This window comes from Myotis brandtii, unplaced genomic scaffold, assembly GCF_000412655.1.
Source record: "Myotis brandtii unplaced genomic scaffold, ASM41265v1 scaffold2876, whole genome shotgun sequence".
Classification (NCBI taxonomy): domain Eukaryota; kingdom Metazoa; phylum Chordata; class Mammalia; order Chiroptera; family Vespertilionidae; genus Myotis; species Myotis brandtii.
Window position 1 is genome coordinate 2,442 of NW_005360987.1, and position 12,317 is coordinate 14,758.

Genomic DNA, 12,317 nt, shown 5'->3' on the forward strand with positions numbered 1-12,317 from the left:
TTTGAAAAGTGAAGTGAATGAGAGAAACTATCTAAAAGAAATGTTTTTAAGATGAAATTAAGGCATCCATATGAAGAAACAAGTAGAGTCCTGATATCATAAGCATGTTGTGCTGATTACTGTATGATTTTCATATAATTTGATCTGGAAAAATAAGCATACAACCCAATTAAGGTGAAGATCAGCAACATATGAGGACAACTTTTTGGGAAACTAAGTCAGCACTTGATATGATAAGTGCTTTAAATTTAAACTTATAATTCTTTTTTAAAAATATCTATATTATTGATTTCTCTCCTGGAGGGAGAGAGAGATGGAAACATCAATGATGAGAATCATTGATTGGCTGCCTCCTGCACGCCCCCTCCTGGGATCAAGCCCACAACCTGGGCATATGCCCTTGACCGGAATCAACACTGGGATCCTTCAGTCTGCACGCTGATGCTCTATCCACTGAGCAAAACCAGCTAGGGCATATAATTAGAAATATTAAGAATACCTGAAAGAATGTTGATCAAACATGAAACATTGTGGACAGCATAGAGGGAAGAAAAGTAAAAAAGGAATTTTTCAGGGAGTAGCTAAGAAGAAACTAATACAAATACAAACAAAAGCAAAATCACACATGTTTTGGAACTAGAATAAAACAAATATGTTTTTTACAAGTGAAAAATAACCAGATATTTACATTTGCAACATTTACCTTTGGGCACACAATGTACATTTAGTTCTTCGGAGGCCAGAGCTCTATCACAGACAAGATGCTGGTAGGTTGAGGAGCCTTCTCAGGGCCCCCTTCACATCCTTGTTCCTCAGGCTGTAGATGAAGGGGTTCAGCATGGGGGTGACCAGGATGTACATGACTGAGGCAACTGAGTTTTGTAGGGAAGAATGGGTCAGAGCAGAACTGAGGTAGACCCCCAGGCTTGTCCCATAGAACAAGGAGACCACAGAGAGGTGAGACCCACAGGTGGAAAATGCTTTATATTTCCCTCCTGCAGAGGATATTCTCATTAAGGAGGAGACAATCTTAGAGTAAGAAAACAGAATCCCTGTGAGAGGAAACACACCCAGGAGGGCAGTAGCCACATACAAGAAGATGTTATTGATGAGGTTCTCAGAGCAGGCCACCTTAAGGATCTGAGCCAGTTCACAAAAGAAATGTGGGATTTCAGTGCCGACACAGAAGGTCAGCCACCTCATCAGTAGAATATGAAGCAGGGAGACCCATAACATGATGAACCAAGATATCAGAACCAGAGTGCCACAGAAGCGTGGGTTCATGATGATCATGTAGTACAGGGGGTGGCAGATGGCCACATACCGGTCATAGGCCATCACAGTCAGGAGGAAGTTATCTATTCCAACAAATATTGTAAAAAAATACACCTGAATGAGGCACCCAATGTAGGAGATGTTTTTGCTCTGTGCCTGGACATTCACCAGCATCTTTGGGACCGTGGTGGAGGTGAAACAGATGTCAACAAAGGACAGGTTGGCGAGAAAGAAATACATGGGGGGGTGGAGGGGGGAGTCAGAGCTGATGGCCACAATGATGAGCAAGTTTCCAAGCACAGTGAACAGGTACATGGACAGGAACACTCCACAGAGGAGGGGCTGCAGTTTCGGATCATCTGAGAGACCCAGGAGCAGGAATTGTGACACTTCTGTGTGGTTTTCTGCTTCCATGCAGCTGGTGTGTATTCTAAAGAAGGAGGAAAAGCAACATTCAGTAAACAGCCAAAGGCATCTCAGCTAGTCATCACCTTAAGTTTCCATCTTTGTGTGGGCATCCGTCATGATCTAATAGTCATTCCAATTCCAGTCACTCACCCATTTATGTAGTTACCCAATTTTATTTTAAATTGTGTAATTATTCAGACTTTCTTTAATTTAGCAGAAATCTTTCTCTTTTTATCTTCAACTCACTGATTCTAATTCACTTATTAAAATCTATGAACATGAACAAATTTCTTCTTTCATACAAGCCTTTCAAAATAGCTAAAGACATCTAAGGTGTTTCTTAATCTCCACACTATTTTCATTTCATAATAGTAAATAAAACCTGTGTTTTCAACTCAAACAACCTTCATTTTGTGACCTGATGCTTTATATTGATGTCACAGTTAACTCTCTTTGTGACTTACTGTGTTTCTTTCTAAAATGTGATTACTGCTATGACCATCATTGTGAGGTATGAAAATGCCTTTAATCACAGTAAGATCTTTTTAAGTTATAGCTATTATTATCATTATTAATCTATTCTTTCATTACAATTATTTTTTAGATATAACTGTTCCAAAGTACAGTATACAGCTGTGATTTAGAAATAGGATGTGAGTCAGACTTCCTGGAACAGAACTTGGTCTACCATGTTATATCTCTGTGACCTTGACGAAGTTATTTAATCTCCTTCAGCTACAGATACTTCACCTTCTCAATGGGAGTAGTAAATAATCCCTACATTGTAGGACAGATGTGTGATTAAATGATATGATGCATATCATTTTTCTAGTGTAGTTCCTGTGATATACACTAGACATGTGATAAATGTGAATTTCTGTTCTTAACATCACAATACAGCTGTCTTGCATGGTGATAATTTTTTAGTATTTCTCTTAAACTTGGACAGTCATCATTATAAACACAACAAGTCTATTTTTTTTATCACCACACAGCACTTCTAATTAATGAAGATCCTTATGGCTTCCTACTTCAGAGACTTCCTGCCAAGTGGTTTCTTCCAAGAAAAGGAAGATGTACATTGACTACGTAGATAATAGGGGGAAACAGAAGCACACTACCATCATAATAAAATGGAAAGCATGTGTGAGGGCATGAGCTCATTTGTACATGCTCTCAAGTGGAGATGTGTTGTATTAAATTTAGTGGCATGAAATGAAAAAATTAATATGCTTTATTAAGAAATATTCAGTGTCTATACATGAAATCATCCTAAAGCTTCCAATAAAGTGATAATATCCAAAATATATAAAGAACTCATACAAATCAAAAACAAGAAAACAAACAGTTCAATTAAAAAATAGGTAGAGAACCTGAACACTTTTCCCAAGAAGACATACAGATAGCCAACAGATATATGAAAAAATACTCAACTTCACTAGCTCTAGGGGAAATGTAAATAAAATCCACAAGGAGATATCACCTCATACCTGTTGGAATGGCTATTATCAATCAGTCAAGAAATAAGCTTTTGAGATGATATGGAAAAAAGGGAACCTTTGTGGGAACAAAAACTGTTGTAGCCTCTGTGGAAAACAGTATGGAGGTTCATAAAAAAATTAAGAATAGGTTACCTTATCACCACTGTCATTTGCTCACCACTGTCATTCCAAGGACCTATCAGGTACCTGACAAATAGTAAGTGCTCAACATACAAATGTTAGACGTATAATAAAGATTGAAACCAAAAGAGTAACTATAACACAAAATAGAAATCTTCCCATTCATCATATAATTGGTTTCCTCTGGTTAAATGAGGACACTAATGGCAATTTCTTAATTCAATAAATAACAGTTATTTTAAAACTGCAGGCAACAGGATATTCTACATTAACGCACTAAAATATTTTTGTTCAATTCATGAACAGACCAATGCAGTCAACGTCAACTTCAATCACTTGATATTCTGCTGAACATTTATAGAGATTGGTAAAATGAGGAAAGAAAATTCTCCTGAGTACTAAGCATCAGAAATAATTATATTATTCACAGATAATATTATGGACACTAAGGTGAAAGAACAATAACATCAATATAAAACTATTAAGTGTTATCAGTGAGTCCAGTCTGCTGCAAAAGGTAGGAAATAAAAAAAACCAACCACATTAGGAACAACATAGACAATACCTCAGGCATAATAGATCTCCAGTGAATAAATTGTTAAACATGGAAATCAAGAAGAGCCTACAATTATAGGAAAGAGTAGAAAAGAGGTGGAGATTCTCAATTCTTATTGTTGAGATCTCTAGATACCAAAAAGAAGAGAGAAGGAAACAGAACAAATACTGGAAAAGACTGGTTTCAGTGGAAACTAAAATACCTTCAAAGTATGGGGACTTCATTTTCATAAACTATATAATACAGGATAATCACAGGCTAATTATTCTACAGGTAAATCCCAGTACCCACTTTGTCTCATTTCTTTTTCACTCCACTGGAATACGATGACCCTCTCTGAAGGATGTCGCTGAAGCTCAGTTGAGTTTATATTTGGCTGGGATCAGAGAATTAAAGAAAGGAACAAAGGAACACATTTAAATTTTCCAGCATCTCAAGGGGCAAATTCTCAGAGCTCCTCATTAAGTAAATTGTTCTACTGTCTTTTCACTCTCCAAACAATTCAGATTCTCTGGGGTGCAAAGATTAAAAAAATGGAAAAAGTTTGATGCTGTCACAAGCATCAAAGGGGGGAGATACATTTATTTCCTCCTAGAAGAACACTTGTTCTTTGATTTGACTTAAAAGTGACAAGGTGTCTCCCAAGGAATGTTTAATTGTCTCAGAAAGCAACTTTCTGTGATGTTCTTCCCCTGAACAAGTTTGTAGGTATCATGGGCCCTTGTTGTTTACAGTGATACTGAGGCAAAGAGGTCCTTTCTAAAGAAAAGCAGAGTTTGGTTAAATAGTTTGGTTCTGTTGAAAGGACCAACCAAATGAGGGCTGAAAAATATTATTGACATTTCCTGGTGAGATGGATCCTCTGTTGACATTCATGGGGGCTCCACTTATTACCTCTAAATAGAAGAGTAGAGGCAGAAACAATCCTAGTAGAGGGGGTTGAAGAGTAAGTATTGGGGAAATATAAGTGACAAATATAAACCACCTATCATGACTGTGGGAAGGAGTAAAAAGCATATTATAAAGAGAGTGTGGAACATGAGGGGGTTTAAGAAACATTTTAGTGGAAGACATAGAATAGGTTTAGTTTTAAAGAGAATGACCAAGTTTAGTTCAGGCTTTCGAATACACAGGAAGTGCTGTCTATATAATCCATAGGATGCAGTATCCACTCTAAGTCACTGACAATCATAGTGTGCTGTCTCTTTGATTTATAGAATGTTTTGTCCATAAATCAAGGGTTCGAAGTAGAAGTGGCCCCTTCTAATGGCACTTCCATTGAGCCACTTGGGAGTTTGTGCTTCAGATCTCCACAACTCTCGCCTCTGCCGTCTTGACATTTAAAGAGATACACTTCCAGACACATGACAAATGTCCCATTGAACTTCAAGATCTACTGCTGCCTGACACTTCAGGTCCTCATGGCAAGAAGCTCCTCAGCAAAATAATCTGATTTGAATATTTGTGCCATCCATTTGAAGTGCAGGCTGGAAAATGCAGAAAAACTAAACATCAAGACCTGCAAATCCTACCTCTTTTATCACCTCACTTTTGTGGCTCTTATGGCTTTTATTCCTCTCCTTGCTTAACATCTGAATATTGCTTGTTTTGGTATGTCTTTAACGGGACTTGGAAGCATTCTGGAATCCTTTGTATATCATAATCACTTCCTGATTGCATCTTATTATATAAATGGAGACTTCTGTAGTTTAACATTGGTGACTCAGGCATGCCAGAAAGATGAACAACTCTTCATATATGTAAAATTTACATCTTTTTTAAAGCTCTGTGTATATTCCATACAAATTTATCATCTATCAATCCTGTTTATGAAGGTGTGGGTGAGATGCCTGCCTTTGGTTTTCAACCTTAGCTTTTATTGAAATTATCTGAGAAGCTTAAAACTACTAACTGGGTCTCATCACCAGTTATCTATATATATAAAAGCCTAAGCAGCCATCTGACCTTTCAATTGGTAGCTGTGACATGCAATGACCACCAGAGTGCAAACGCTCAATGTACAGGCATGGAAACATGGAACAGACTGATGAATCTCAGAGGGAAGTAGGGAGGAGGAGGGCGGGAAGAGATTAACCAAAGATCTTATTTGCATACTAGAGGCCTGGTGCATGGCTTCGTGCACCAGTGGGGTCCCTCAGCCAGCCTGGCCTGGGATCAGGCCAAAACTGGCTTTCTGACATCCCTCAAGGGGTCCCGGATTACAAGAGAGCACAGGCTAGGCTGAGGGGCCGCCCTGGTGCACAAATCTGTGCACTGGGCCTCTAGTTCTGATATACAAGGGTGGGCAAAAGTAGGTTTCTAGTTGTAATACAAATAAATAATACAATAACTAATAAATAATAATCAAGAATAAACTCTGTTTCTCATACTCACAATTTTGCTCTCCCCTATAACTGGACTGGGATATGGCCAGAGCATGAGGATTTTTAAAAACATCCTGGTGGTGGTAGTGTTCAGCCCACTTTGAGAACTACTGATCTGAATCTGATCCTTCTTTCAAAAATGGCCTTTATGTCTTAGGTTCTAACTGCTCATGGATAAATGCTGAAGATCCTAAAGAGATCAGAGCTCAAAGGGGTGGTGGTGTGAAAGATACAAAAAGCCCACAGTAGCAATAGGCAATGTGTTTTTCCAATTATTACTGATAATGTTTCTTCCAATACCCTCTCTCTATTCCATACAGCTGGGCATATGAGCTTATTATGAAGCTATTTTCTCTCTGCTCCAAACTCACACTTCTATGCTTTGTGATACTGGGATGAGGCTCTTGAAATCTCTGCTCTATTTTCCATCATGTTCATCTTCTATACTTTCAATAGTGGTTGCAAAAGTGAGTATGTTCTTAAAACTCAACTTTCCTTTAACATCCCTTAGTGTGGGATACCACCTTGGTGTGATATCTTTGTACTTCACTTGTGATTGTTATGTTATTGGTTTGGTTTTCTTTGCCTTCCAGTCTTCTAATAACTATTTAAGCAATTCCCTATATTAAATTTTCTTCATCAGAATGCCTGATTGGTTTTTATTTTATTGACTGAACCCTGACTGGTATTGTGGTATGGGGTATAAAAGTATTTTGTGAGTTGTCTGCAACTGGAAGATTGCAAAATGTGCTTAGGAAGAAAAGTGTTTGTAAATGAAGTGTCTTGGCTATGGGTTTACAATGGAAAAATCAGTGGTGATAACATATTTATAGTTGCCGTGTTCTCTAATGGTGCCTGGGGATCATGGATTCAACAAGTCATCACATTACATTATCTTCTTTTACATTACTCTAGAGTTGCAAAGGACCATGTTGTCTACAAAGGGGAGTTCTCTTCTCTCCCTAGTAATGGTCTGGTTAAGACTTCACTTTATTACCATGCTTCCCTGTCTTCTGTCATAATAACCCAGTCTTTGGATCTCTTTTGAATTCTACAAAATAGTATCTACAGTTTTCTTTATATCACCTAACGACAAACCAATCTCCACATTCCTCACAGAGAGATCTCCGAATCAGAAAGCCTGCAGGATGGAATTTAGAAGGCTACAACACACTTCTATCCACATAGATCCCACTCTACCCACTAGAAAAAAAATGCAGAGAGAAACCAAAACCACATTTTATTATAGTTTTCAAGAGATGAGAACACAAAGAAATACATAGAGAATAGATCTGGAGTGAGTGTACTCCTTTCTAGTAGCAGCATCAGCACTGCTGGGACATGGTTAGTGTGGCTATGGACAGCTGTACGTGGGCCTTATGCTGATGGAGAAGCTCTCCTGGTGGAACAGAAACCAAGGGCACGCTGGGGATTGTGTGACAGAAGGAGTAGATGAGGTCTGCTGAGGTTTCTAGTGGAGAGGAAGTTCTACCCCTTTGTCAGGTTGTCTCCAATGAGTTTTTGTTGAGTTTTTGTAGTGTGATGAATTGGGGGCCATGCTGGAAAGCAGATGAACATGGTCTGAGTCTGAAAGAGCCTGAGCACAAAGCCCTTATAGAGATGAGGCCTATGTGGTGGGCAGCATCTGAGAGGCTTCCAATGACCCCCAAATCCTGATTTCCATGTGCTTATCTATTTCCTCCCATTGAGGTTGACCTGAACATAGTGACTTGCTTCCAACAATGAAAATGTGAAGAAATGATTGAAAGTCACTTTTGAAAATGGAGTAAAAAAAATCTGGCTCTCTTCCTGCTGTCCCTCTTTTGCTCTTCAGGTTGATGGAACCCAACTACCATGTTGTGAGCTGCACTGTCAAGAGGCCCACTTGTCAAGGAACTGAGGAGTTTCTCTGGCCAATAGCCTGCAAGCACGGGAATTCTACCAACAGCCTTGTGATTGAACTTGGAATTGGGCTTCGGCCAGTCAAACCTTGAGATGACTGCAACCCTTGGCGACACCTTGATTAAAACCTTATAAGAAGCTCCCTGAAGGAGTTAAGTATTAGTTAGGAAATAAATATATAAAAATCAATAGAATCATAATATATTAATATGATTCAATCAGAGAAAAAATTAGAACTCACTCAATTTAGCAAAAAAACAAAATAAACACCCCCTAAAGAAAAACCAAAACACCTGTGAATCTCCAAAATACAAAATGCCAACCAACAACCAGGCAATGAAAATAAGAAGTTGTCCTTAGAGACAAATATTAATTGATAAAATGGAAAAAGTATCACATACTTGGTATAGAAGAGCTAGTTCTGTATAGGTTTCATGATGAATACAATGCATTTACAGGTACCAAAATCACACAGTAAGTGGTTAAATAAAAAAGAAGTTTGAATTTTAATTAAGATCCTGAAACTTGGAAGTAAGAAGCAAGGAGAACAGGTGACCTTCCTTCTCAGGAGAGAAAGGACCAAGATCCTCCAGGGACATTCACTTTTTTTTCCTTTTTTCCCTTCCATTAATACTGGCAAGTATCCAGAGAGTAGGACAACATGGACCAATTGGCTAATTAGGAGATCTGTGCAATGAGCCCCTAAGATCATAACAGTAAATAATTGGCTGATTCCTCCAGCCCTTATGGATGCTAATCCTACTGGATTGGCTACATATCTGTCTCCCTCCTTTGTGGGCATATGCATCAGAGGGTCCCAGCCTGAGTCTGTTTTCCTGCCACCCCTGAGGAGAAACCCCAAGCCCTTGTCACCCACAAGGCAGGAGAGGGGCAGCAGATCCATTGATTCTCCTTGTTCATGCTCCAGCAGAGATGCAGCCCAGCCCAGTAAGTGCTATGGGAGATGGTGATTGGAGAAGGAACATGTTGGAATAGATTGATGAGAGGGCACCAATATGCAAAATTTCAGATCAGGGCCCTACGAAGTTGGTGTTCTTGGTTCTGGTGGGGGTGTGAGACTTTCAGAGTTCACCTTCCATCCTCATTGGTTCTGGCTCTGGTTGGCATCTTCCTCAGCATAGCAGAAAGCGAATCTCTCTAAACTTGCCCCTAAGCAGCCCCAAAGGATCATGAAGGTGATGATGAGAAGGATGACATTAACCATAACATCAAGCACTTTCATTGAGGGCTTCCTAAGTGCCAGGCTCTGAAATATATGTTTTATGTATTTTGTTTGGTTTCATCTGTATAATCTCTTCTGAATTATAAGTGCAAACATTATTATTCTTTTACATAGAAAGAAAGGAGCATAGCGTTTTATGTAACTCGAAACAGATCATGAGTTAGAACTGCAGCCAGGTTTGTATCTGGGCAGTCTGACTCCAGATTCAGGACATCTGGCCAGTTTTCTCCTCGGCCAATCCAAACAGTCCTTTCATTTCCTCTCAATCCTGACAGGAACCCCCTACTTACTATTATCTTCCCTGTGGAGTCTTCTGGTAGGCCCCAGTGGAGAGCAGTAGGTCACATTTGCTGCATCAACTATAAACAGGATGGCTGAGACCACAGGCTAAGGTCATAGAAAGAATTGGCACATGATAATTTAGGGCAGACCCCTGTCTTGTCCTTGCTCCTGGATTTCACGTCAACTGTCCACTTCTTCCTCCATTCTTATAATCAACCTACTCAATTTCAAAAGGAGACAAAATCAGAGTCTTTTTAAAAACATATAGTTTTATTAATTTCAGAGAGGAAGGGAGAGGGGGAGAAAGATAGAAACATCATTGGTGAGAGAGAATCATTGATTGGCTGCCTCCTGCATGCCCCCTACTGGGGAGGGATTGAGCCTGCAACCTGGGCATGTGTCCTTGGGACCCTTCAGTCTCTAGGCCGATGCTCTATCCACTGAGCAAAACTGGCTAGGGCCAAAGTCAGAATCTTTGGGTCCATTCCTATTCAGGATACTCAAAGCAGTTCAAAATGTACCTCAGAGGTATCTGTGGTTAAGATCTCTGTAACTCTGCTTAAAATTTCAGAAAGTTGGGGCACAGTGAAGTTTAGTGCATGAGACTTCAGAGACTAATAATTTAATTTTGAATCCCTTCTGCTCTACTTATAATTAGTGTGCTAGGGGGAAGGTTCTTAATGTCTTTGAAACGTGGGATTGTCCTCTGAGTTGATTCTCAGTTGACACAACTTCACTGAGTAAGGATTAAACAAATAATTGATGCCCTGTATGTAATAAATATGTGATGGATGCATACAGTAAGGGTGAGCTGAAGTTCTGATTTCCCTACATTCCTGACATGACCTTTCATTTTTGTTTTTACAAGTACATCCTTAGTATATTGAGGGAAATGACTGTGTGTTATTTATTTCTGATCTCCCACCCCAAGCTTATACCTTGTTGGCAGACAGGAGGCATCAAAAATCCTCACGTAAACATTGAATAGATTCTTCTATTGTTTAAGAAACAAAGTGGTCAATATGAATTCCCCGCATTTGACCATTCATGCCAGTGTTTCCTTCCATTTCTAGAATGTCCCATAGGAATAGAGAGAAGATAAAACAGTGTTCATTTGTGTCTATGTCATGGGCTTTTTATGACACCTGTTAATTTCCATGTAATAGTATCTATCGTATTCAAATACTGAATATCCATTGCAGTGGGTTTTTATAAATATAAAAATAGAAGCAGGAAAGAAGGGGGAAGTAAACCTTATTGTTGAGCTGAGGGACATTTCAGGATTTCATGTCATTCCATGCTCTAGTGCCTTGATTGAGACAGGAGAGGCTTCACCCTTTCTGCCATAAAATGGCATTACATTTTTGGAATTGTCTTTTATTAGTAAGCACTCTATCCTAATAATGACTGAAATTCTTTGTTAAAAAATGATCAAATCTTTCTTGAGTTCCAAACTTCCCTTTGGTGCCACACATGGTCTAGAGATGAATGTTAGATGGGCCATTTCCAAGAAGGAACACAAGCACAGAGATTCAGAGATTTCCACGCACTCCACATGGAGGGCGTGAAAGATTCAGGACTCAAAATTCGATCTCCTTATTTCCTCACCAGGGCACTGTCACCTCCACATTAGCTAATGAGTGGTTCTTTCAAACCTACTTTGGTCCCAAATGGGAAATGGAGGTAGAAGAACTGATTTATCCCCTTTTGGTTCAGTGAGTTCACCTGTGAATTAGGAAACGTGTCAGTGATTTACAGGGGCCATAATGTCACAAAAATTGTGGATTTTATGGTTTTTCTATAAATAGTCATGCATTGTACAGTCCAGTTTTGAAATCCAAAATGGAAAATAAATTGCTATGAAGATGAAAATTTCATGTGGAGTTCTCATGGAATGGTTAATTATAAAACAGACTTCAAGAATACTTTCAAATGCATACCCTTCTAATAAAAGGATGTAGTTAATAGAAAATGGTTTTTGTATTGGAACAAGAAATATTGTCAATAAGGCGTTAGTAAAATTGCACATGTACCAATTTGTAGGGGAGCACAAGGGACTTGGTTGGAAAGTTGTAAGGAGGACCTTCTGATAAAAGGGACGTGTGTGGAAGGCCGCCTGCCCTGTGTATTGGAATTCCGACTTAGGGGAGTCTTAGGGGAATGTGGAAGGTGCCCCTAATTATTCCTTGACCTTTCCAAACAAGTCTGTGTACGTGCAGACCCCCGGATGTTTACTGGAATTCTTAATCATAATCCCTGGATGCCCTTGCCTAGAGTACAATGTAAACACATGTGTCCTCCCAAGATTACTCATCCTACTGATTGTATCTAAAGATAAAAATTCCAATTAAGGCCTAATGAAGCAGGCAATAGAGGCTGCCTTGGCTACCAGAGCCAGGAGCCCCTTAGCCCTCTCTTTCACAGTCAAACTGTGTCGGGGTAATTTGTTCATCCGTCGTTCAGGGGCTGTTGGTCAGCCCAACACCAATTTTTAGAAGTTGAAATATTAATTACCACTAACTTAGCAATACAAATTCTCACTTGTGTGAAATCAAGAGAGGTGCAAGAATTTTCATGAAATTGTGGTACGAAGAAACGGATATAAATAATAATATAATAGAAATATTAAATATATAACGTAAAAT

The 12,317-nt window shown here is 39.1% G+C and overlaps 1 protein-coding gene across 1 annotated transcript; it reads right to left on the reverse strand.

Annotated features, from left to right (window-relative positions):
• Nucleotides 1-750: 750 nt before the first annotated feature.
• Nucleotides 751-1,689, reverse strand: LOC102257408 (olfactory receptor 7D4). Its single transcript, XM_005869085.1, has one exon. It carries the CDS (start codon nt 1,687-1,689, stop codon nt 751-753), a length of 939 nt encoding a protein of 312 aa, XP_005869147.1.
• Nucleotides 1,690-12,317: the final 10,628 nt, after the last annotated feature.

Bases quoted from the DNA above. Each gene is read 5' to 3' on its own strand.
- LOC102257408 (XM_005869085.1), bottom strand. From the start codon at position 1,689: ATGGAAGCAGAAAACCACACAGAAGTGTCACAATTCCTGCTCCTGGGT.